Source organism: Tachypleus tridentatus, chromosome 12 (genome assembly GCF_004210375.1).
Source record: "Tachypleus tridentatus isolate NWPU-2018 chromosome 12, ASM421037v1, whole genome shotgun sequence".
Lineage (NCBI taxonomy): Eukaryota > Metazoa > Arthropoda > Merostomata > Xiphosura > Limulidae > Tachypleus > Tachypleus tridentatus.
Window position 1 is genome coordinate 20,564,111 of NC_134836.1, and position 26,296 is coordinate 20,590,406.

The 26,296-nt window shown below is 34.7% G+C and overlaps 1 protein-coding gene and 1 long non-coding RNA gene across 3 annotated transcripts; one reads left to right on the forward strand and one right to left on the reverse strand.

Annotated features, from left to right (window-relative positions):
• Positions 1-1,129: 1,129 nt before the first annotated feature.
• Positions 1,130-23,564, forward strand: LOC143235112 (uncharacterized). 2 transcript variants are annotated; one of them, XR_013018922.1, is made up of 2 exons: positions 1,130-1,636; positions 2,480-2,607. XR_013018922.1 is itself a non-coding variant. In XM_076472939.1 (2 exons), exon 2 carries the CDS (start codon positions 16,649-16,651, stop codon positions 21,476-21,478), a length of 4,830 nt encoding a protein of 1,609 aa, XP_076329054.1. In that variant the 5' UTR covers positions 1,174-1,636; positions 16,265-16,648; the 3' UTR covers positions 21,479-23,564. The 2 variants fall into 2 exon arrangements, 1 of the variants encoding a protein (XP_076329054.1); XM_076472939.1 differs by lacking the exon at positions 2,480-2,607 and adding an exon at positions 16,265-23,564 and having other exon boundaries at positions 1,174-1,636.
• On the reverse strand, positions 2,757-6,442 carry LOC143235114 (uncharacterized). The gene is made up of 3 exons (XR_013018923.1): positions 6,264-6,442; positions 3,395-3,477; positions 2,757-3,094 (listed from the first exon to the last, which is right to left on the reverse strand). It is a non-coding gene; the product is annotated as an uncharacterized LOC143235114 (long non-coding RNA).
• Positions 23,565-26,296: the final 2,732 nt, after the last annotated feature.

Genomic DNA, 26,296 nt, shown 5'->3' on the forward strand with positions numbered 1-26,296 from the left:
CAATGGACTATCTGTGTTCTGCCCACCACGGGGATCGAAACCCGGATTATAACGATATGAGCCCACACACATGCCGCTGTGCCACTGGAGGGAAACTTCGATTGACAGGAAAATAAATTAAATCTGATTCGAGAAAAATGGAAGTTTTTCCAATCAAAATATTTGAAAAATGTCACTGGTTCTCGCTTTTGGCATAACTTATTCTAAATGGTTCTTGACATACCTTTGAAACATCAATAAAATACAAAATGTCTCCGTTTACCGCGTAACATCTCTTTATTATTTTGAAGTCAACATAAAATTTGTTTTTTACAAAAGTAAAAACAAAGACTTTATGCTTTAAATTATATATATATATATATATATATATCCTTTTGATTGATACTAATTTCATTTGATGTCCTCAGTCTCTCTAGAGTAATAATCCGTAACTTTCCCTTCCTTTATGTTCGTCTCTATATAAAACTCAACCTTGGTCTGATGGAAGAGGGCGCTGCTGAATAGCAAATGAAAACACGTAAACAAAAGCATGTTTTGTAATCAACTAGGTTCTACCGTGAAAGAACAGCCAGATTTGTTTTGTTTCAAACAGAAAAACAATTTTGAATTATACAGTAAGTTGCAGAAAATAAGAGAAAAAATGACGTGATAGATAAATTATGAAAATGAGTTAAAAGGTCGAATAATTACAATGACATAAACTGGAAAAATTAATTATAAACATGAAAAATAAGTTGAGTGTATCGTTTGTTCGTTGTTAATCACTATAGAAAACTGAACCCTGAATTTTAAGTCCTCAAGCATCCTATTAAACCATAAGAAGCAGTAACTGTTTTGTTTAGAACTGAAGTACCTTAAAAAGAAATTTGCGAAAATAAAGACAAACATATATATAAAACAAAGTGACTCGAAATTGTTATAGTCACAAACAGTAACCAGAGAGTTAAAATTATAGCGATATGAACGACATTTTCGACCGAAATCCCCGTTGTGTCATATTACATAATTTTTAACATAAAGTTAAAGTCATAAAGAAACCTTCGACGTCAAAAACCATTTCTGACGCATTAATTTTATATCACTACCGCAAAGAGGCTATGTGCAATAAGGTTGCAGACTTTCCAACATTTAGGTGATCCATGTAGTATTATAATTACGATTCTAGTGTGGTGTCAGTACACTAAACGTGTGAGCAAAAAAATAAAATGAAATAGAAGGTTTAAAAAGTTAGATAGAATCTTAAACGATGGTTTCGGAACACTTGGAAACATCAGAAAATGATGAGTCATTCTATGACCAGGACAAAGCCAACGTGTCTGTCCAACTAACCATTCTCACGCCGTGAAGGTGCTTCTCTCTCCATATTTGCATTAAAAAGTGAGTTTTACTGAATTGTCTGTTTTGCCCTGAGCAACCGAAGAGCTTATGACATCCTGCGCACGCACATGGTATGCGCTTCTCTCTGGGTAACCACCGCTTGTTGGTGTGAAAGCGCGTGATTCAGAGCACCAACCAGCGAGGTTACAACACGTGACAGTGTTTGTTTAGCTAGCTATTTAGTCAGTGTTGTCAGAGAGAGGCGCGTCCGTTTCACTGGTAGCGTTTTGGTGGTTCGAATCTGCAGGAAGTCAAACAGGTACGTATTCTTTCAGTTAATATGCAACTACACATTTTAACTAAAACTACTCCATAATTACACAAACCAATAAAAGTAACTATACTCTGAAAAAAGCTTGCTTCTCTGTACCCAGTTCAAAGCAAGAACCAAACAAACGAAAAAATGCCCGATCACAAAGTATGTGCTGTAATATAATTTATGCATAATAATTCCCGACTATAGATCCAACTATTTTGCGTTGTTTGCTGTTCGTAACAGTTTATACGTGCAACTGTATTGGAATAATTATAACATTTGATTCCTTTGGCACAGCAGACTTAATGGTCTGCGGACCTACACTGCTAGAAAGTATAGGTATTATAAAGCCTGCCGAGCATGAGGTCAGCTGATCCAGTGACAACGGTTACCCTTAAAATAAAACATTTAATCAATATTCATGTACCAGTACAATAAAACAAGTTAGTTCTTATTCTCGGCCGTTCTTAAAGTTAGTAGTTTATAAAGACTTCTATAAAACACTTCTAAGGCAAAGGTATTAAGTAAGTTGTTTCTATTACCATGCGACTATGATCTGTAAAAATAATTTTGTTCAAAATGAAAAAAATTCCTTCCACTCCTAAGCCAAATAACAATCTTTGGGCGTATTACAACCACTGTTATTTCTTGCTTACACTACTTTATAGAAATACAAACATGCAGTGCTTGTGCTAGTGTATTATATTCGTTGGAGATCGAAATATGAAGTTGTCAACAATGCTTATTTCACGGAGCACATGATTTAAATAATTAAACGAAATTTAAATAAGGTCTAGTAACGGTATATAAATAATCTTATAGCTGGCTCGTATTTGGTTTATACAGATAAACTTGGACGATTCTAGAAGGCGCGACGACAATTGGAACGCAAGAGGAGATTGTAGTTCTGTCATTTCACACTAGTTGATCGTATATGTTCTTGTGTAATAAAAGATGTTCCGTGTTACATGCTATGAGATATTTCGAAAAACATTTATTTGATGCTAAAGTAAACATTCATCAAAATCTTCAAATACGTGTTGTGAGCATCGCCCGAAAACTTCTAACATCTAAACTTAATTAGGTCGTTAGGGGTTTTTCACTTAATAACAAGACACCAGAAGGAAAAAAACATGTATTCGTCTATTTCAGTTTAATGGTAAAAGCGAAGATTGTGTAAAATATCCATAAGGTACGAAATGATGGGATGGGGCAAAGCCAACGTAATTTTTTTTAGTTTACGTCTTTATTGGAGGTTTGCTAAACACATTTGCAAATCGTTGGAGCCTGTTATAGAGATTGTGGAGCTTCCTGGGTCGTACAGTAAATATAAGTTTCGTCAGTCTTAGGGGACAAGGCTTCTGGCATGAGGCAGTTGCCATGACAACAATAGTTTTTGACAGAGACAAGGCTTCTGGCACGAGGCAGTTACCATGACAGCAGTGGATTTTGACAGCATTCCTTCAAAAGAGAGTTAACAGAGCAGACGTATAAGGGAGACACAATTCCACAAATACATGCATACATTCAAAAGAAAAATGCAGTGAAATATATATATATATATATTACAAATGTCATTCATTTGTTACTGTAATTTTCGTTATCTTTCATAATGAACTTGAAGCAAGATTTCACATTAGAATGGGAAATATCTCCACTACTTTTAGTTAAAGATATAACATATATCATTATTCGTCAATGCTTGAACTAAAATATTTTATACGTATTTTATATCTTTAAATGTTACAAATGTTTACTTACAATATCGGTTACAGATTTACAAAGTTAAAATCAGAGGCTCGATTCTCCTCGGTGAACTCAGCAGAAAGCCTGATGAAGCTTTGCTATAAGAAAACGCACACACACTCATCGTTTATAATGAGACTAAGAAACGAAAATATTAAACAAGTAGAACCTTTATTTCGTTTTGTTATGACTATAAGTAACACTTTTTTATGTTAAGATTTTTTTTTATTGTTGAATGATCAAAACCTCTTTTTGCCTGTTTTCTTCAGCAACACTAATGTTTATACAACCTGTCAAATGACTTTGAAATATCAGATATAAACAGGTTTTTAACAGTATGATTAATGCGTATTATGCACAACTAAATTTAAGGTTCGCTTTAATTTTCCAAAAATTTAATGAAGAAGAATAGTTGCTCAGTGAAGAGATATTTAAAATATACTCTTCAAAAAAAAAAAAAAAGAAACGCAAAAGGGATATTTTTGTTATTTTAAAGAGAGATATATGTAATAACGTTACAAGCTCAGAGTATGTGATGTTACACGTGTTAAGGCACTGATTGTCAGACCAAAATAACAATAAAAGTTGTGCACTTTGAAAACGGAGGAAAATATCAGATTTTTCGCCAAAACGCATGCGTGTCCAATAAATTTGTTTGAGAGATCTGCATGTTCTGCAAGTGCAACATGTGCAAAATCCCTATAAAAGTGAGGGGTTCTCGGTCTCCATAGCTCAGTGTTAAACCACCGACACGCAATACAGTTACACCAAGACTGACCGAAGCACAACGCAACAACGCCATTGGTCACTTGGAAGCAGGCGATTCTCGATCAGATGTTGCCAGAGCTGTGAATGTCCACCCAAGCACCATCACAAGGCTATGGAATCGTCACCAACAACATGGATCAACTTGTGACCGTCCACGATCTGGCAGACCTCGTGTGACCACGCCCGCACAAGATCGCAACATCCGGTTACGTCACCTTCGGGATAGGACTACCACTGCGACGTCTACTGTCTCAACCATACCAGGGCTGCGTAGGATTTCCGATCAGGCCGTACGCAACCGTCTACGAGATTCTTAGGCCCCATGTGCAACCCATCATGGTGAACGTCAACGACGTTTTTCAACATGACAACGTCCGTCCTCACACAGCCCGACTCATCACTGTCTTCTTGAGACACCACAACATCAACGTTCTTCCCTGGCCCTCCAGATCACCAGATTTAAACCCCATCGAACATCTTTGGGACGAGTTGGACCGACGTTTGCGACGGCGACAACCTCAACCGCAGACTCTGCCTCAGCTTGCAGCAGCTTTGCATTCCATGTGATTCGTCATCTCATCGCTTCCATGGGCAGGAGATGCCAAGCAATTATTGATGCTCACGGGGGGCATACTCGTTATTGATGTTGAGTGACGTTAAACTTCACCTGGTGAGCGTGGACTTCGCCTTTGCAGACTTTGGATGTTCAGCAGTGAATGTGCAAAGTTTCACACATGTCATACAGAACTACCGGGAATAAACTTAACAATTTGTCTCATATTTTGTCTTTTGCGTTTCTTTTTTTGAAGAGTATATTTGCTACCATATTACTGGGATTACTTCCGAAAATATTAATAAAGAAGAGTATTCAACTGGTGAACCAATGCATTCCAATCGTTAGAAATGTTTGTGTTCCGATATTGCGTGCTCCAGTGTATTATATTAACTACATTATTTATTAGGTTACTTTTTAGCTCTGGCTTTTACAAATAGCTTTCTTTGATCAAATGTAAATTATGATTATGCACTTCTAAACGTAGTGTGGATTATATTGCATCGAACTCTGTTTTAAAACGAATCTCTGCGATTATCTGTTTGAGAATTTCAACATCAACTCACACACACAACAATAAAAGCAACAAATCTAAGACATAATTGTTCTAACTAAATGAAATATCAAACAGAAAAGTACCTAGAGCACATGCTTGTTAGATTGTAGACGTGTTTCCAAGTGCAACATATCTATATAATAAAAACAACCTCAAGACGAAAACTTAGGTAGCCATAGCTTACTGTAATATTTAACGGGTTGCTGGATTTCTTCTAATTTACTGTTAAATGAGTAGTTAACATGCAACGGGAAAAAACAAACAAACTAGGGTACTAACTAGGAGGGTAAGAGCTGTATCGATAGGACTGTACATCAAATTTAACCTCTATTTGTGGGAAAGAAATACATGTACAGAGATAAAAAAACAAGAGAAAATTCTCAATAACCAAGGTAATTGACATTCTATTAGACAGGATTCGAGTGAATTAATCTGCGAGACCTTATTTTTTCCTTATTTATTAGCTATATTTCTGTACGCATATATCCGATTCTATGTTATTAATCATTAGGATTTCTACTAGCCTACCCTCAACTTGAAATTCTTTTACGCAGGTTTAAAGTAAATGAGGCCTTGGGCGTGGTTAAGTTTATTAATTGAAAGGAATTAACTTCCTGAGTACAAAACTGTAATTAGATCTCAAATCGGTCAAAAGATTACGGAGCTATGAGTATTTGAAAAACTCAGAACTGTTATGCTGCAGCAAAAATTAAGATAAAATAAGGTAACGTAAGCATACAATTCCCCAAGACTGAAATTTCTATCACTGGATACATGTACTGAATGTTAATTTTAGACGCTGGACTTTATGAACTTGAGCAACTGTATGTGTTACTAACCTTTTAATTTTTAATTGATCCACAGAGAAAGTACTTGGGTGCATGCCAGTAAGGGTGAAAAACATGAATATATGTTGTATTTAAAGAAATCTCCTGCTATAGTCAGTTATAAATATACATGGGAACTCTTCATGAACATAAATCAATAAAAACAAACTCTGTCCTTACGACGTTCCTGAAAGTTTTTTCCAAATCTTCTGGTGTCACCTTTGAGTTTATCTGATCAATCTGAATACTGCAATAGCTGAACGCTACGTATCGAATATGTAAAGTAGAATTCCCTGTTTTAACCGTGAATAAGAGTGTGTACTATTTTAATATTCTTCTAGAGTGGAAACGGTTGTTTACTTACCACAGGAAACATTGGAAGAAGTTAGTTTTCCTTGAAGTACATTAGTGTAAACAACATTCGTATCCAATCTTCGCTTGCATTGCTAAATGAGTCATAATAGAGGGAGCTTTTTCGTAATAAATCTATTTAATATTTAGAAAAAAAAGGAAAAATAACGTAGTCAAAAGGTGTAATAATAATAACAGAAGTACGCACCACATTTTGTGCTGCTACATGTTTGTTTCCACAAACTTACTCATTTGTCAATCAACAGTATTTGATTTACAATTAGGTCCATCAATTTTACAAACCCACTATAGAAAGTTCTAGTTTTTCTACGTCTTCAGCAGCTGACAAGTTCAGGGTTTTTGGCTAATGCATTTTTATTAAAGAGTTTGTCACTTTATCAAATAAAACGATGACAATACATCAGTGGTAGTAGTACGGCGACAATCCAGATTGGAATCTCCTAGAGCTATATTTTCTATAGTACCTTATCTTGGTACTGAGACCCCAATAGTTTTTTATCTCTATTGCAGGCCTACATTATAAACCCCTTAGCTTATAGGAGGAAAAGCCCAAAGCAATCAGAATTTTGCACGCTCAAAGTGTTTGGTTTTCTAGATGATATTCTCGAGAGAAGATTTCCCAAGACCTGTCGTCGATATTGTAAAAAACATAGAGATGACTTAAGTTCAGTGTTAGTATGGTATAAAGGCTGTTTCCTTTATTACTATTGGAAGTCCTCCAAGCCTTGTTATCAATGTCCCTTCATGCTTTTCACTTGCGAAAAAAGTGTACTTTAAAACTAACAAATCTGTTTTTGTCTATAATCACAGTAATTTCCTAAAAAAACAACTAGTTTACTTATTTATTGTTTGTTTTTTACGATGATTAACACACTCCTCTGTTGGTTGAATTAAAGCATTTAGTATTAGATAATTGTTTTTTTTACCAATTCAGAAGTCTTGAAATTTCAAGTATATTGACCTTGTAGTAATTTACAAGATTCCCCCTCACCTCTCTTAGTACAACATTTCTTGGGCTTGTGTTCATTATTGGAATTGTCTGGCCAAAAGGATTATCTAAATTATAATTCAAATTACTTTTTCGAGTTGATTAATAAATGAGAAAAAAAAGGAACTTAATCCGAAAAAAAGAAGTGTACATTACAAAGCATACAGATATATTTTTTTCAAACAGCAAGAAATCATATTGTTTCTGATTTAAAGAGAAAATGCTAGAATGAATTACATGACCGTTACTATGGTTATCAGGATGGGCTTTCTCCTAGTTCAGCAAATATCATTGGTTGCTAAGCAACCACAACACGATGTCCAAAAATTCTCTAGAATTGACAACTAAATTGAAGTTTGATTTTCAGTTACTTGAAAGCTACAAAGATTTAAGGAGTGGCGAGGATATGAAACAATGGAACTTTCCAGGGAGGCTTGGATTTTCATTTTTCAAACAAGCCAAATAAATCGGTTTATGAACAGAATGGCTCCAGCATAAGTGCTTAAAAATTTTCTTGTTTTCGTTCACTGAACTTATTTTCTCGGCCAGAAGAAGGGGGACACGGAAGAATGGAGTTATGACTAATAACTGAGATAAAAGCTCTGAAAGCCCCAGGACTTCCGTCGGAAGATAATTCGACACCTCTATTAAATGTCATCTGTATCATGCACTCGCTTGTAAATTGACTTGTCTAGTTGATGGTTTATTTCACTCGCCACATTCACGGTTGATCGTCGATACGGTTTTATGGTTCTTCATGTACTAGATTGGCTCCTTAAACGTCTTTATAAAGATTGCTTATAAACATCGAGATCTTACTGTATAACGAGTGGGATGAGTTAGTTTCTGTTGTTAGTTTAAAATGTAGACGCGCTAAAAAATTCAACTTGCCCATGGAATACAACCAAAGCATTTCATTCGTTGTCTGTTTGTTTTGTCTTGCAATAGGTGAAACAATAATGAAGCCGCAATATCATTTTAATTAATCAAATATCAACAAGAACAACTAAGTAATCTCTTGCTGATCCAAAAACAAATTCAGTAACAAAAACACAAAAATACCACAGTCACAATGGTATAAAATAACTTATTGAGCTCTGATTCGAGATTATAAAGAAACTGATAAATTTGAGCTACAAAACAAACTTTCAATCTATTTTTCACATAAATTTGATGTCTTATTTAGAGTATGTGACTTATTTTATTAGAAACGATGAGTTCTGATTAAAGCAATTTCATATATATATTAGTTACATTTGTTACATTTACGTTTAATCAGCTACAGCGAAAATAGTCAAAAACGAAATAGAGCGATGTATCTACAATAGTTACTGAGCTAGTAGAAAGGCCGAGTGCCCCGGAATATGAAATTTGAATTTATTGTTCGCTTTCTACAAAAGCGAATATAGTGGTATAGGTGCCACAAAATAGCACCTAACAATTTGAACCCTTGAGTACAGTGTTAGTGTCAGTCAAATCCCAGAATTTGGACAGACAATACTTCAGGTGATAGCAGTGGGTGCCTGTTGATTAATTGCATTTTGTTTGTTTGTTTTGGAATTTCGCACAAAGCTACTCGAGGGCTATCTGTGCTAGCCGTCCCTAATTTAGCAGTGTAAGACTAGAGGTTAGGCAGCTAGTCATCACCACCCACCGCCAACTCTTGGGGTACTCTTTTACCAACGAATAGTGGGATTGACCGTCACATTATACGCCCCCACGGCTGGGAGGGCGAGCATGTTTTAGCGCGACGCGGGCGCGAACCCGCGACCCTCGGATTACGAGTCGCACGCCTTACGCGCTTGGCCATGTGCATTTTGTTTAGTTTAGAATTAGAGACAGCTATACGCTGATTAGACCGCGTGTTGCTTTGTGTGAAAAATCTCAAACATAGAGAAAAAAACAGCAAAATAAAAATCTATAGCAACACAAAATTGTAAGGTGTAATTTTCCCATTAGTTAGTCTAAATAATTTTTGAAGAAAAAAAAATTTTTTAGGATTTTATTTCTTTGAATTATTAAAATTCCTAATGTTAATAATGAAATTCTGATAAATATGTTGGTCGGCAGAGAACATCCCCACTTTTTTATATTAAAAGAAATTGGTTCTTTTGACAAACCAGAACCAGATAAAGATAGTTGCTAAAAGAAATGACATACTTTAAACTTGTGCGTTATCTTGGCAACTGCCATTCAAAATGAAAAAGGAATAGAAATTCAGTTATTTTAAACATTCGACCTCCTCCTGTATGATAAAGTTCAAGTTGTTTGTTTAAATGTTATGATACATTACACTACATGATGTGACCACCAGGGGAATCGAATACCGGATTTTAGCGTTCAAATCCCGTAAAGCTACAACTTACCTATCGGGGGACGTTAACAAAAGTGTAATTGCCTCCAAATTTTTAAACATATTTCTGACAGTTTAGCAAGTAATGTGGTTTTTTTTTCGTGATGACCAGAAACCCCCTTGAAGTATAAATATATTTCAAGACGGCTGGTATGAGTATTACAACTTTTATTAAAATAAAATAGAGAAGAACGTTTCGACCTTCTTAGGTTAACCTTTTTTTTTTTTTTTTAAACCTGAAGTTGACAAAAGGTAAGTCACTTAAAATTTAAATAGTTATCCTTACGTTTTAGCTCAGACTAACATAATTACTGTGAAAGTATGGATAAAGTTGTTTGATATTAAGTAAATCGGTTGTTGTGGTTAGTTCTGTCTTTCTTGTTTGAATATATTTTGTGTCGTTAAAACTTACTATATTACTGTAACTAGCTGGATTATATATACTTTAATCTCTACTTGTCTTTACAAATTTCACATTTTCTGTTGTACTCTTTCAGTGTAAAATCTGTGAATATATATGTATATGTACATAAAAGTATGAGGTAAAAGGCATATAGAATATAGATATGATGCATGGCCAGGTGATTAGGGTATATAACTCTTAATCTGAGGGTCGCGGGTTCGAATCCCTGTCCCACCAAACATGCTCGCCCCTTTCAGCCGTGGGAACATTATTATGTTATGATCAATCTTACAATTTGTTGGTTAAGTACCGTGTTTCTCCGATAATAAGACCTACCCATAAAATAAGACCTAGTGTGATTTTTGGGGATAGTTTTAATATAAGCCCTAGTTAAGAGTGGCAGGAAGAGGAAAGAAATAAAAAAACAATTAATTTATTAATTAGTTTAATAGTTAGTTAATTAGTTTGTTTAAGTATTAATCAGTTAGTTTAATAGTTAGTAATAGTTTATTTTAAATGGTTAGTTTGATAGTTTTACTTTGTAACTTCATTTTTTTAAAATATCAAAATAAGACATCCCCCGAAAATAAGCCCTAATGTCATATTTTGGAGTGAAAATTAATATAAGCCCTGTCTTATTTTCGGAGAAACACGGTAGTAGCCCAAGAGTTTGCAGTTGGTGGTGATGACTAGCTGCCTTCTCTTTAGCCTTTCACTGCTAAATTAGTGATGGTGCGAAATTCAAAACAAACAATTTACCTAGTTTTTAAAATATGAAAGAACTACAGGTACAATATACAACTACAGAAGTGTTTATGTACATTCTAATAAGAGAATCAATGATAGACATAATTTGCGACTGAATTAGCGTTGGTGTGTACAGTAGCTTGAAAAACGACTCAAAGACAATTTATAGTGCATTAAAACACATGAAGCAACCATACATAAAATTACAGAATTCTCTTTATACCAGTGTCTTTAGCATTTTTTTTTGTTACAACATCCACTGTAAAAAAAACAACTGACTATACATCTTGAGTGAAATCAATATATGTGAATATAAAACACATAAGAAATATCTCGAGTAATTAGTGCGAATGATTACAGCAGGGACGCTAATTTTGTTTATTTGATTCATATCTAATAGAAACTAATTAATAAAGTCATAAACCCCCAAGCAATTTGGCGTACAAATATTTTACAAAATCGTGATTAAAAAATTAATTGAAGTCCATATCAGCCTCCATCAAAAAATTTGAGCATGCGATACAGAACAAAGTTGCAGAAGTTATTGGCTGTTAACTATATACAGCTGACATTATAATATCCGAACACTATATCAAATGTAACTATTTTCTAAAGAACTAGTTCTCATGTTCTAGCTTATGATCTAATTGAAAAAATTCGTTGTATCTAAAAGCATTTTTCTTTTCCTTTCTTTTGTAGGATTTAAAGTCTTCAATCATTCCATCACAGCTTATTTCTATTTTTTTATGATTCTTTCTCTGCTACCATCACGTTTCTCCTAAGTCTTTGTGCAAAGGTTGATGCTTTAAATGAATAGATGACTAATATTCTGATTTTTATTCCCCCATGAGGTTTAAATTCCAACTGTCAGTTTGACTTTCTTTCGTTTTTCCCCGATTCGGAGTGGGGGGATGGTTTAGAGTTGCTACGGAACATTGGACGTGTACGTTCTCACTACTGTTGGACTCTTGATTAAAAATGTACAACCTGCTCACGTGATGAGTCATGTTTTGTCGTCTTCTCCCCACCATCATCCAATCCTGCTTCACTTCTCTTCCTACTTACTGGGGAAATGAGATAGATGTTAAGAGCGCGTCTACTAGTTGTTTGTTCCATTTTTTTGTAGTATTCAACACTAACTTTAGGTAAATATAAATGAATTTCAACTGTTTTTTAACCTTACAACTGAATATAAATAACATGACGTATTTCATTACGAAACACTATATTCAACGTTTTCGTCATTATCTATATAAATAACTAAAGACGCAAGAGAAAAATTAGGATATCATTTCAAGCAAAGCAAAGGTTAAATCTTTCTGAGATATTTAATCGTTTTAGATTTTCACTACTTTCGAGGTTTCCATCTTTTTATGGTTACTATTCGACTATCTTTGAAAGTCAAGCAGGCGTGCCTTAATAAGTAACGTGACAGGCTTCGAAGTAGACGATCCAAGGTTCATGCCGCTACGCCAGTGACATTGCTCTGAACTTTCGACCATATATGTGTTATAAGAGAGGCAACTAATTTGTTATTCGATTCAAATCCAGACAAAACTCTTTTGACAGAGAATGTTGCCAATTGATTATTTTTCCTCTGGTCAGTAGATGAAAATCATGCACGGCTACACGTGAACTCTAGGGGTCTCTAACCTAGCCTCTAATCCAACGTGTGACATAAAGTGCGGTTCAGGTTAAAAATAACAGTAACCCCCTAATTCTTGAAAAAGTAAAAGTTGGTAAATTATGTGCTTTTCTTGTAATAAAGCCACAACGGGTTACCTACTGTAAATTCATAGACTTACAACTGTTCCAACAGGGGGCAAGTAAATTAAATGAGTTCCACCGTCTTGGTTGCAACGTTGTTTCAGATATTCCAAAATTTCAACATCAAGTAATATTTAAATCTAGTTGAACCATGATTTATTTATCCTTTTCTATTGACTATTTCTAGCTATGATCAGCAATAACAAATCTACATACACATCAGAGTAGCTATTTATTCTGAACCTTAGTGAACGATGCGCTAATTATTGCATTTAAAGTTATTCAAGCTGAATGAAAGTACTTTTTTCTGCCACAAATGTCACAAGTTAACAACTAAATGCTGTGGCTAGCCTGCTTGTACTTGAGGAAAAACGATGCCCTCGTAAATATTTGAAGGTGATTTTATTAAAAACATATCACTAATTTTAATATTAAAAAGTGCTAGCAATGCTATAAAGACAGTCTGGTATTAGTCAAGAACGTATAGTTTATTATAATACGTATTACTTTAATATACGTATATTTTACATCGCAAGGTATTAATTGCAATGATATTCAAAAGATAATCTACATTAGCCCATGGCAGATCACTTCGAACCCAAACGCTTCATGTTGGTCGATAACAAACTAAATATTTTGTGTGTATGTGTGCACGAGCACGTCGTTAGTACATGTAATTCGTCTGAAGTGTACCATTAAATAGATCCTATTGAGAGTTGTGTCATATAACCGGGAGGATAGTGATTCACTCATTGTCCTTAGCTTCGACGTATAACTTAAGTTTGGATACTAAGGACCAATTTATTATTTCAGTCTTCGTGCATTAAACATTTGAATTAGTTGTTTTGTTATTCGAACAAAGTGTAGTTTAAGAGTAGCAAATTAAGTTTATCGAGGCGATTTTTCTTTTATTCGTCATTCACTAAAAGTGAGATTTTATTTCTTTAAAAATGTTTTGACGATCCCTAGTCAGAGGTTTGTTTCTGATTGCATTTTCTACTGACTCATCGTACCTATAGTGACTGAATTAATTGAAGACCGATAATTTAATTTAACTTTCTTGGGACGATGCTGAAATTACGTAACGCGCCTGATGTGTATAATGAAAATAGCATTAGAGAAGTTCATGGATGGTGGTATTGCTACTCTATTCATCATAACTTGCTTTTAAAAGAAACCATAAAATTTGGAAACAATAACTATTCTTGGTTTCACCGATAAAACCAATTTAACTGTATATCTTGGTGTCTTAGCGATCTCTCCCACACTCAAACGCATATAAAAAAACAAAAAACGTGTCAGTAATAAAATAAAGAAATTAGAATTTTTAGAGATAAATTATTTAAAAAACTTTAGTTTCATATTTTATTATACGACACTTCGAACAAACACACTTTTAAAAGCCAGCTGCAAGTTTCAGGTTTCGTGCGCTTTGCCAACATGGGAAATTGAACGTTGGATTTCAGTGTAGTGAGTTCGGAGACTTACCGCTAAACCAGCGAGCAACTTTTTAGGTCATAAACAAGCCTGTAAACAAGTAATACACTACTAACTGACATTAAGAAAGGAATACAATACAAGATAAAAAAAAATGTCTCGCAGGATAGAAACATTAGATTTTAAACAATATGGTAATAAGAATATAAAGAAAATACTAGCAAGTTATTGATTAAAACTAAGAAGATAAGCGACTTATAAAGATACAAGACATAAAAATAACATTATTCTTGCCTTAAGAGTTTAGTTACCTATCTTTCTGTCATTAACTAAGTTGGAGATAAGCAATGTCATTTGTTTTATGATAATCTAATTTTATGCAAACATGCGTTCCATGGGGAGTTAAACTAAGCTGATGGCCTTCAAGTTATTTGGACTTTATATAAAAACATGTTAACATTGTTTGCACGCGTGTTTTATTTCTTTCAGAACGCCCTGCACTAGTTTAGCATTTAAAGACAGGCTTATTTCTGGCTTGAGAAAAAGACCTTTGGTCGAAACGTCGCCAGGAAAATAAAAATATTAAACTAAATATCTCTAATATGATACGTCTTCAACAATATAATTATACTTCTCTCTCTCTCTGTGTGTATATACCTAAAGAAGTGGAAAATGCGAAGATGATAAAATAAAGAAATTAGAATTTTAGAGAAAATCACCTTTAAAAACTATGATAGTAATTTAAATATTGGCGACGTTTCGAGCAAAACACTCTTTTTCTAGCCAGAAACAAGCTTGTAATAAACAAAAACTTATCTTGAAAAGAGACATCCAAAACCACTTCTTTGGGAGCTTTCGGAATGAACTTTTAATATTCAACAAACTGTAAAGACCTCCCTGAGGGACATGTTAAAGTTATTCTTCAGCATGCTATTACGATGACCGAAGAAGGTCGAAACGTTGTTCGCTCCTCTACATAAAATTTTCTCAACCCGTGCCAGCCGTTTTTACATGTATATTTCTCTTTACAAGTGGGTTTTTTCGTCATCACAAATTGGTTTGGTTTGTTTTGAATTTTGCGCAAAGCTACACAAGGGCTATCTGCAAGTTGTCCTTAATTTAGACTAGAGGGAAAGCAGCTACTCGTCACCACCAACGGTACGTAGAAAGATATATCTCAGTACGTCAATTCGATGAGGAAAAAATTATGCTACTTAAGCTCTGTAATTTCGCTAGAGCCCAGAACAATTTTTAAACCTAAATACCTTCCCAGTAATCGAGTCCATGAGAAGTTGTTTCAGATTAATGATAGTATATTGAAGTGATAAATTAGAATTTATAACGCATCAAAATAACAACTATTACGTTTCACTTCGATAGAAACATATTCCCGGGGCAAGTGCCTTTTAATTACAACGCTAAAATTAGGGGTTCGATTCCCCTCGGTGGGCTGAGCAGATAGCCCTTTGTGGCTTTGCTATAAGAAAACACACAAACACACAGAAACATATTACTTAGACAATCGTGTCCGTAAACTAGGGTTCTACAACTTTGTTGAAATCGTGTCCCTATGTGTAAGAGATTTGCTAGAACAACATCATTTATATAACATTGTCCCTATACTATGTTTACATAAGAGACATGTTGAAATTGTATCATTTGTACAACCCTGTCCCTATACAGTGTTTACACAGAAGCCTGGTTAGAACAATGCAATTTGTATAACAGTTTTCGTGTACAATGTTTACATAAGAGACGTATTGAAACCGTATAATTTATACAAGTAGTTTTGGTCGTAGCATTTGAGAATACGAAACATTTCATTTGCAAAAATAAAATCATAATTCATTTGAAGCACAATAAATACAGTAAGAAATCATTTTCTTATGTAATAAATGCTACAAACAAGAGGTTAAGTTCAAGGATAGACGCTCCACTTTGTAAACGTTGGTGCTAATATCTATCTTTTAAACGAATTACGATATGGAAGTATTGCTAATAGACACCTTTAAACATGCCTATGCTTTGAAATTATTATTATCTCTGCAGAATCAACTTGTAATACGATTATGATGCCATGTTTTTGTTGTTTTTTTGTTCCGATTTCTGTTCAGGTTTGACAATCAAGATACAGTGAGGAGAATTACAGACATGTGAGACGTTAGCTTACAAATCAGAGAACTGAAAGGGAATAGCTACAGTTCCAGGTCTAGCTTGATCGTTGACATCTGCAGGAACGGCGAGGGATGCAACTGAAGACTTAAAGATGAAGTCTTCTGCCCTACTGCCTTCTGTAGTCAAATCAATGACGCGTAAAGAACGTTATTGGCCGCAGGATGCTTTGTGACTATCTGATGAGTAAAAACGAGTATCTCACTGTCCCGCTACAGCTCAGTTTCACAAAGAAAATCCTTGAAACAACGTGAAGAGTAATGAAACTTTAGTTATTCACAACGTGGGGCACTGGTGAGCACGTGAAGAGACGGGTATTAGCAAGAATGTCGGAAGCAGCTCCATCATATCTATGGCTAGTAGTCACACTTATACCGTATCTCTTTCACAAAGCCTCCAGTCTCGAAACATCCACGAGCTTCCTGAGCACTTATCCAACATTAAAAGACGTTCGTTTTTCTGATGTAGAAACTATCCAAAATGTAAGTAGAGCTATTGGTAACGAGAGTATTAACGATTACGGCATTCATTATACTGTAGCGCCTGTTTTACAAATATTAAATACGACTTATGCTAATGAATATCAGCCTCGAACGTTCAGCCATACACTTACTCACGATGAGTGGAATTTACCAGAGAGGCACCGGGTTAAAGAAGACATGAAAATCAATTCATCCCAGTCGCAAGATGACCGATCTCCAGTAAAACACTTCTTTATTGATACACCACTGGATGAAGAATTTAATTTGACAGTTAAAAATGATGACGAAAATGCACTTGTGACTCGAGAAGACTTTCAGACACTCGTTTTCAGTCGTTCCCGAGATATTGAATCACGTCATGATAATTTAGAACACGTAGAATCAGAGAAACGAAAACACGATGGTATGTATTTGGCGCATTTCTCAAGAGACAGTCACATACCTCTTTTCTTGGTTAATAGTACCACAACTATCAACGAAATAACCAAAGATGGTTTGGTTCCAGAGTCCTTCATCACACAACATAATTATTCTACCAGTCGACCCTCTTCACTTAGTCATCGTACACGTGTTGGCAACAATGGTAACATTTCAGGCCATTTATCCAACGGTAGTAGTCTTTATTTGGAACGCAATGCCACCAACAACTCAAAAGTGGATGAGCAACCAACACTAAAGAATAGATCCGCAACACGCTCGAAAACAGTTGCCGCCGATATTTCTGTGGAATTGTTGCTACATCCCCATTACGACACTGAATTTCCAACAGATGTAACTGATATTTCTAGTGAACTTCCATTGCTACACAACTCCAAAAATATTTTTGGACCAGAAATTTCGGACCATTTCAAAGATCCAATATCACAATTTGACGCGTCGAGTCTTCCTGAACAATCAGTACCAACACATATTCTTACTACAGCTGTCACCGTTTTGTCCAAGAAACAGACATCTAAGAATGACTTCACAACACGTTCTTTATCAAAAATTAGTGATGTTCAACGAAACCCTAAACCACAGCATACTTCTAATTCTTCTACAGACTACTTCGAAGTAAATATTTCTGGTATTCGTCAGAAGATTCCAGGTCCATTTAATTTTACAAGTGGTTTTAGAAAAGATATGACATGGCAACAAAGCTCTACCAATAATATTACTACTGATACTTCTATAAAATTTACACCACAGAACGACACCAAGATTAATTTAACACAAGTCATATCTAGTGTTACACCAAAGTTAGTTGACCGTCATGAATCCGCAGGCCATCATACGTGGAATGCCTCTAATATTTCTCAGAAACATGTGCAACATTATGTCTCCATAACACACGTTGGAGTAAACAATTCCATTATTAGAAAAGACCAATCGCTGAAACATAAAATACAATGGTTTCCACTATTTAAATCTGCCACTGCATTTTCGAACCAAACCAATAAGTTTTCATATCCATTTGAAATCAATGACACGCAACCACTTTCGGGTAAACAAGTTTTAGGAAACGCTGGTGAAGTTTTTTTTTCCAAACGAAATCCGACCGTGAACAATACGCTTGGTGTATTTACATTCGAAAATCAAACAATACAGTATGCAAACGAAACTACGACATTTCTTGACCCAGTAATGAAATCATTTAAAGAAGTCGTACCAGAACCATTAAATGCGGATTTAAAGGTGTCTGAATGGTATAAGAAAAACAGAAATATGTTTCAATTATTCAACAAAAATAAATCGCATTTTCTTACTAAAAGTTTTCCAATCCTGGTTAACACTGAAGAACAACTCAACACATCTCTGAGTGAAGAAAACCTTGCAATAAAGGAAGCTGTTAGAGAAACATTAAAACTTCCTAATCAAAACTTAAAGAATAATTTTGACAAAGTCAATCAGTTTTCCACTCTAGAGTCAGAACCAGAATCGATAAATACAACTGAAACATCGTATTTAAGCACAAAACCAGGTGAATCGTCAAGTGTGCGTCTCCAGAAAAAAAAGCAAAAATATTCTCTAAGACCCCTTAAAATCTCAACGTTTGACCAGCAACTGAATGACCTACCATGGGATATAAGGCCAATTACTAATTCTCTTACTCTCGAACACCAACAGAAAAACACAAATGCGACAGAAAATAATGGTGAGAAAGACAATTTTGTTGAAAGTCAATCGGAATGGGAAAAATCTAAAAGTATGTTAGGAATTGCATGGGAACTCCATGTTTACGTTACAGGTTCCTCTTTTGGACTTTTGGCGCTTTATTCTTTTGGTACACTTTTGATGCTAGAGACATATGAGAAACTTCTTAGCCGTGGATATTTAATAAGTATTAGTTTAATGCTTTTTGTCATGGGAATCATTAGAGCTCTGTACTTACTTTTCGATCCGTATAACACACAAGGTTTTTATCCTCCTGTTTTGAATAATTTAATTTTCAACAGTGGCTTTCTCTGTGCAATTTCGGCTTTTGCTGTTTTATCCTTAGCTTTGCTGAAAACCACACAAATTAAAATTTTACCTCAATATATCCAGAGTCCAATGTTTTTATTAGGAGTTACAATTTTTCAGTTTGCTTTTTCCTTCACAACAGATGTCTTACAAGGATTTGGTTTGGGCGAAACGTTATTGCTTTTAATTTTTCAGGCTACGCAGTTATTGTGGGCAGTGATGCTAGCTCTTGGATACATATATGCATTTAGAAAGCTATATAAATCAGCAGTTAAAAAACAAAGTGAAATGATCCGAGTCGCTTTTACCAGACTTCATATCGACGGTGCCCAACTTCCTAAAAAACTTCCAAAGCCCACTTTGTGTCTTGCTGTGCGATCAACAGTTATAATTGCATTGTTTAATCTACTGTTGGTGGCTCTGCGTGTGTTTGGAATAATTTACATTGATGGCATTTTCGAAACTACAACTCCTACACCATGGACTTGGTGGGGTTATCAACTAGGTTCTCGTGTAGTAGAGATTTTATTGTGTTCTGCTGTTTGCTTTATAGCAACGCTTCCGATGAAGCGTTTTGAATCGAACCAACAGAACTGCCGTAGATATGTATTGTGGATACCTTGTAATACTGTAGTGGAATCCTGTTTCAGAAGCGAGGAAGTGGAAAGTGAAGTATTTCCGATTTATTTCCCTAATTATCAAGGTCAGCCAAATGTTGCTTTCCATACAACTTCTTTAGAAAGACCAAGACGTTGGAACCACACTACTTCCCTGCCTACAATTCCAACTTTTACCAAGGAACTAAACAGTGGTTTTCCTTTGGAAGGAGTCACAACTGATAATAATGGGTTAGACGAACAAACGAGCTCCAATGCATCAAATATTTTATCTTCTGAACCATCAAAGCATCTCGCTAATAGAACAAATGGGACAAATGACTTAAATGGTGAATTCCAGAGGCCAGTTATTACACAAGATAAACTTACCGAGGGAAAATCAATCTCCTCTTCCATGTTGTACATAGATCAAGGTTGCATACGCTTTCGCATTATTAATGACCCAGAACAGCCTCCAATACAGCTCACTGATAGTGATTCATCCGAAGAAGACAACTGTCATGACGAAAACGAATCAACCAAGGCCCATGCTGGATCTAGTGTACACACGCTGTACGAAGAAGATTTTTTTCAAAGTTCTCTGTCTCCATTCTTCCAGGCAGGTTTTTATCAGTCACGACTTAGACGAATGAGCCACTGGAGCTTAGACACAACAGATAACAGCATGGAATTGTCTCCCGAACAGCTGAGCAATGTAACGTCCAAGAACGGGTTCTCTAGTAGTGCTCTGGACTTTACACCCCGGAAACAAGGCAGTACTTGCAGCTCTGAGAGTGCTGCCAATAGCTTTGATGTGACATTTTTTCTTAATCGTTCTGCTGGTGACTCGACTATTATTTCACAAGCTATATTTGGTGAAATTGACAAAGATAAAGCATCAGGCGTCGATATTTCCCACGACATGGCGCGTAGCGTCTCTCCAATAGCTGCAAGTGCACGAAAGAATCACGACTTTCAACTAAACTTGGATCTTCCTTGCTCAAGTGGTGTCGGGCAGGTGAACGTAGCTTGTGGGACTGAGGATATAACACCAGACTCGGCAGTTTACCTCGACCTGCAGCTTTCTCAAGAAAACTCTTGCACACCTAGAAATAACTTCTTGGATACACATGGAATAAAATCGTTGTGTAGTCAGTCTATGACCGGCATAGACAAATCCAGAACCACTGTACTTTCATCAAAAGAAAAACCTATAACTAAGATAAATTTCGGGGAGTTCTTTGACAGGTTCAAAGGGTCGACGGTTTCCTTAAACACTCATTTTAGTGGTTACGAACCATTAGAGACGGAAACTCACTCTCCTAGAAAAGGCAAACTTCAACCAGTAAGACAACTAAAGAGATCGAACAGCGACAAAGGAGCGACTCTTAATGAGAATCATTTTTATTTTAATTCATTCGTAGTAATAAAAAAAGATCGCTTTATAAATACGGAACAGTTACATCAAGGTGATAGTGGACTTTTGAAGGACTCGCCAGAAATCTCGAATCAGGTCGACCAAGCTTGCCAGACAGAGCCAGAGTTCACGAAAGAAAAACGAGGTGATAGTAGGATTGGGTCTGATAGAGAGCAATGTAGACGGCCAGTACTTAGTAGCATACAGGTGGTAGTGTAGTGATAAATGTAATGTTTGAACAGCCAGTTAAAAATAATATTGTAAATAGTTAAAAGTTTTGTATACAGTGAAATGTAAATAAAATATGATGTATTAGTTTTAATTCCAGCACCAACAATCCAGGGAAATAAAGATGCAGAAACATAATCTTGTAAGGCCTAATAATGAAATCTAAATTCCAAAAGAGCTGAATCGAAAAATTGTGCCTGTTCGCTCACAAGTAATCGTGTGTCAGAAACAACCATTTTTTAGTTTAAAGATGGTCAGATGTAATTATATAGCTAAGTAATTTTAAGTCCTTAAGGTCAATTTCCGTCAGCTTTTGTCTTTTTTTTTGTAGTGCTTATAATGTATATAAAAAGAAGATATTAAAAGCTACCGTTAATAGAAATTTTCAAATATACAATACACTTACAAAATTATCATTCTAAAATGCAGATGTTTATTTTGCTATTTACCGCTGTTTAAACATATTGAACATATATATATATATATTCAATGATTTAAATGGTAAATTTAATTAAAATTATACAATTAAATATTCTACATATCACTGTAAATACATATATTTTTCGGCAGAATTAAAAAAGACTATAATTACTCCATGTTTATTTGCTTAATTTACAATGACTTATCTTGCATAGAGCTTTATTTGATTAGTTTGTGGAAATTGTTCTATCTAGTTTTCTTTCATTATTCTAAACTTAAAACCAACATCACAGTTCCGAAAAACAACAATATAAACCGCGCTTAGTGACTTTCTGGTCTTGTACTTCATTAGGCAATTGAAGTATGCCAAAAGAGGACGTAATTTTAACATAATGTAGTGACAACCTTCTGTTCTTCATATCGTTATGGTAGATATCAGGATGTTTGCCAACTACTGGTGTTTTAAATGTAGTGATGTGATGTATATCAAGACGAGGGTAATTTTGTTCAGTATAAGAGTTTAACTTTACATGTTTACATATGTAATTAGATGTTCAAAATTATTTTAATTTTTAAATAACGTCATATTTCAGTATAAACTGAATGGCTTCATACATATCCTGTTCGACAGTAGATTTATCACTTCATGTCCGTGTTTTATGTTCACTGGTATGGAGTATTATAGAAATATCATTAAATTTGTTCTTCTCATCTTGACATGATGTATGATTAATTTTATAAAGCATCTAGAATGATGTGGTTAATGTCCTCGTAATTTGTTTGATACAATGCATGATAATTTGTGGATTATTGCTGACATCGTTTGGATGGAATAATTGGTAAGACATGTCATAATTGAGCTTTTGATCATTTAATATTTAACATGACGTGTCACGACTAGTGGAATGATGAAGGGTCCTAAATAGATGGTGATGTATCATAAATGTGTGAATATTCTTATTGTCCTCTAATTTCATTGACTTCTGTAATATGTATGTGAACCAATTAGCTTGTCTTTCTGCTTTCGTATAGTTTATTAGAATGGATAAAATAACTTGTAGGACTGAAAATGACGAACTCGCTTATCCTTCTAAGACGAAATTTTTCGGCTTAAAGTTCTCTAATATGTGAAAAAATACGACTAATCACACATCCTGAGGTACGCTTTAAAATTATAGCTTCAAAGTCTTAAGGTATTAATAAGGCCAAAACAAATTCGTGAATAACTAAGGTATAAATGTTAAAAGTCATCATCTATGTGTTAATGCTGAACAATATAATAGTGTGTCGAATGTTAAGAAGGCGCAAAATATTTTTAAAAAATGTTTACCAACTCTGTATGCTCTATTTCCTATTTGTGTGAAAAGGCTTAACGAATTTCAGATTTCTGTCTGAAATCCATTTAACTGTATAAAAATAGTAGTCATTGAAATATTTTGATATAGTTTAGTGAATAAGCTTCTGGGGATTACTCAATCAAGCTTTATTTTTTGCAACAATGGTATTTGGTAGAGTTGCGAAATAATGGTATAATGTTTATCGAACAAAACAAATACAAAAACCCTGTAAATATCACTGCCAACGTTTCTGGGTGTTTGTGAAACTGTAAAATTCAATGTGAACTTTTCAATAAAAATTTACCATCATTATGCTTTTACGTTACATTTTGTCACTGCTGGTCCCTCTTGCCATCTGGTGGTTGATAAAAGCATTAACCACTGAAACATGAAAATAGTTAATAGTCTTATATCACGCAAATTCAGTATTTTAAACATTTCATCTAGTCGATATAAACAAAGTTTAGTAAAACATGGCGAGTTAAAACCTTTAAAGTAGGCAAGAGTTGTTTTTAATGATCTGTAACGTCTGCATATTGTAAGAAGTTAAATATTCTGAACTTTATTATGTTAACGTGTTAGAAAAGAAGGATTTGTTTAAAGATAAACAAAAAGCTATGTAATGGGCTATCTGTGTCCTGCACACCACAAGTATTGAAACTCGGTTTCTAGTGTTGTAAGTCCGCAGACATACCGCTGTGCAACTGGCGGGAAAATATAACAGTATCTCGTCAATACCACAAAACGAAACTCATAAACTACTCGTTGCTGACGAAAAATGGAATTAACCGTTACATTTGAACACCTCCATGGCTGAAAAGGGGAGAATGTTCGTATAACTGTAAACCTTATATACTTATTATTTTATTATAAATTCGTCTATGTGATGTTTAATTTTTAAATATTCAAAAACTACATATTTTTAAAATAAATTAATAATTAATGTATATTAAATTATGAATAAGCGACTGAAACTTAAGGTTTAACCATCGCAGTAAATTCAATTGGAAATTAGAACTAATAGAAAGGCATGTTTATTGTCACTAATTCGACAGAAAAATCAGTCCAAAATTATCTGAACTGTTAATAAAGCGTATAATATACAAAAATGTTTAAAAGGTAGTTCTATCATTGGCATCAAATACAAGACATTTTCACAGGGAATAGTAACTACTGTCATAAAATAAAAATATTATTAATTACATGATAATACTACAGCTGTACGAACGAATATAACTCACTAAGTCACTATACAAGTGATTGGAAGTAGGTTGTTCAAAAAAAAAAAAAATCTGAGAGTGTGTTAGCACTGTGGTAAAACTTGAGCTATGGATTTCGGAGTTGACCAGTCAGGCCCGAATCCATCCGTTATCATAAAATATTCCCACTACACCCACATTTTAACACATAGATGCGTTATATGAGAGACAGTCAATTTGATGGGTAATTGTTTGTTTGTTTTAAATTTTACGCAAAGCTACTCGAGGGCTATCTGCGCCAGACGCCCCTAATTTAGCAATGGAAAATTAGAAGGAAGGCAGTTAGTCATCATCACCCACCGCCAACTCTCGGGCTACTCTTTCACCAACTAATAGTAGGATTGATCGTCACTTATAACGCCCCTACAGCTGAAAGGGCAAAATGTTTGGTGTGATGGGGAATCAAATCCGTGACCCTCAGAATACGAGTTGAGCCCTCTAACCGGGCTCTGCTGTGTCTATCGCACAGATCGGATTCTGTATTTTAGTATCGTAAATTTGTAAACTTTCCGCTGTCCCACTGTGGAATCGCTTTATGAGTCACTAAAAGCATCGTTTTTTGTATTAATGATAACTATACATCTATCGTATCGAAACAAGTAAGAACTGTCTGATATTGACAAACTAACAGTTTTATTACCTCGATTTTTTTATCGTTTTGTTGCAAAGCTATTAAGACTACTAATTTTGAACTACTGACCAAAAGGGAAAACAGCTAGCTAGCAATATTCAACTACCCATTGGCCCGGCATGGCCAGGTGGTTAAGGCACTCGACCTCATAATGTGAGGGTCACGGATTCGAATCCACATCCTACCAAACATGTTTGAAAAACCGTAGGGGCGTTATAATCCTACTATTAGTTGGTGAAAAAGTAGCCGAGAGTTGGTGGTGAGTGATGATGACTAGCTGTCTTCCCTCTAGTCTTACATTGTTAAATTATAGACGGCTCTCCCACTTAGTACTCATGTAAAATTAAAAACAAAACAAGAAACAATGCATTTTCTTGCAGTTGTTGATCTTTCAAGTTTTTTTATTTCATTCATTTAAATGCACTTAACGTTAAAGATAAAAACAAAAGCTCGTATTATAATTGTTAATAATAAAATCACTATAATGAGAGAAATATTTTTCATTGAGATTTTAAAATAAAAAAAATGTATTAGAAATTCTGCAATAAATTAATTTGCGAGTGAGTTCAGTGTTCTGAAGTTGTGTTAGAAAAGTAAACGAAACTTCCAACAAACGTTATTCATCTTTTGAAAAAAAATAGACTACTTCATTATTATTATCTGGACTAAACTGGGCAATTTTTTTCACAAAATAACTCAAAAGAATCCAGTCGGCAAAAGAGTAGGAGGAAAATTGTTTTGATAAAAATAAAATAAATCTTTGATTAAAATTTCAAGATGGCGACATGACCAAACAAGATATTGATACTATGACAGACGAAATAATTAAAAAAAAAGTCAAGAATAAAGCGGCAACAGATTGATAGAAAATAGTGGAGAAACAGACGGAAATTTAAAAATGACAAGGAGAAATATGTATAGATAAAAGAAAGTTAAAAGGTAAGAGAGAGAAATTTAAGAAAGAGACCTAATATTTAATGAATAATCAAGAATAAAAATTAAAGTAGAGAAAATGACCAATTAAATGCAGAATAGCTGCAAAGACAAAATTGAAAAAATACAGAAAGAGCATAACAATAATTATGAAGTGAAAGATAGCATTAATGTCAAAAACAAAAAGATCAAACCAGCCACACCTTGTTTTGCGTCTTTTCTCCCAAGA

Coding starts and splice junctions, on each gene's coding strand:
- LOC143235112 (XM_076472939.1), top strand. CDS start 16,649: ATGTCGGAAGCAGCTCCATCATATCTATGGCTAGTAGTCACACTTATA.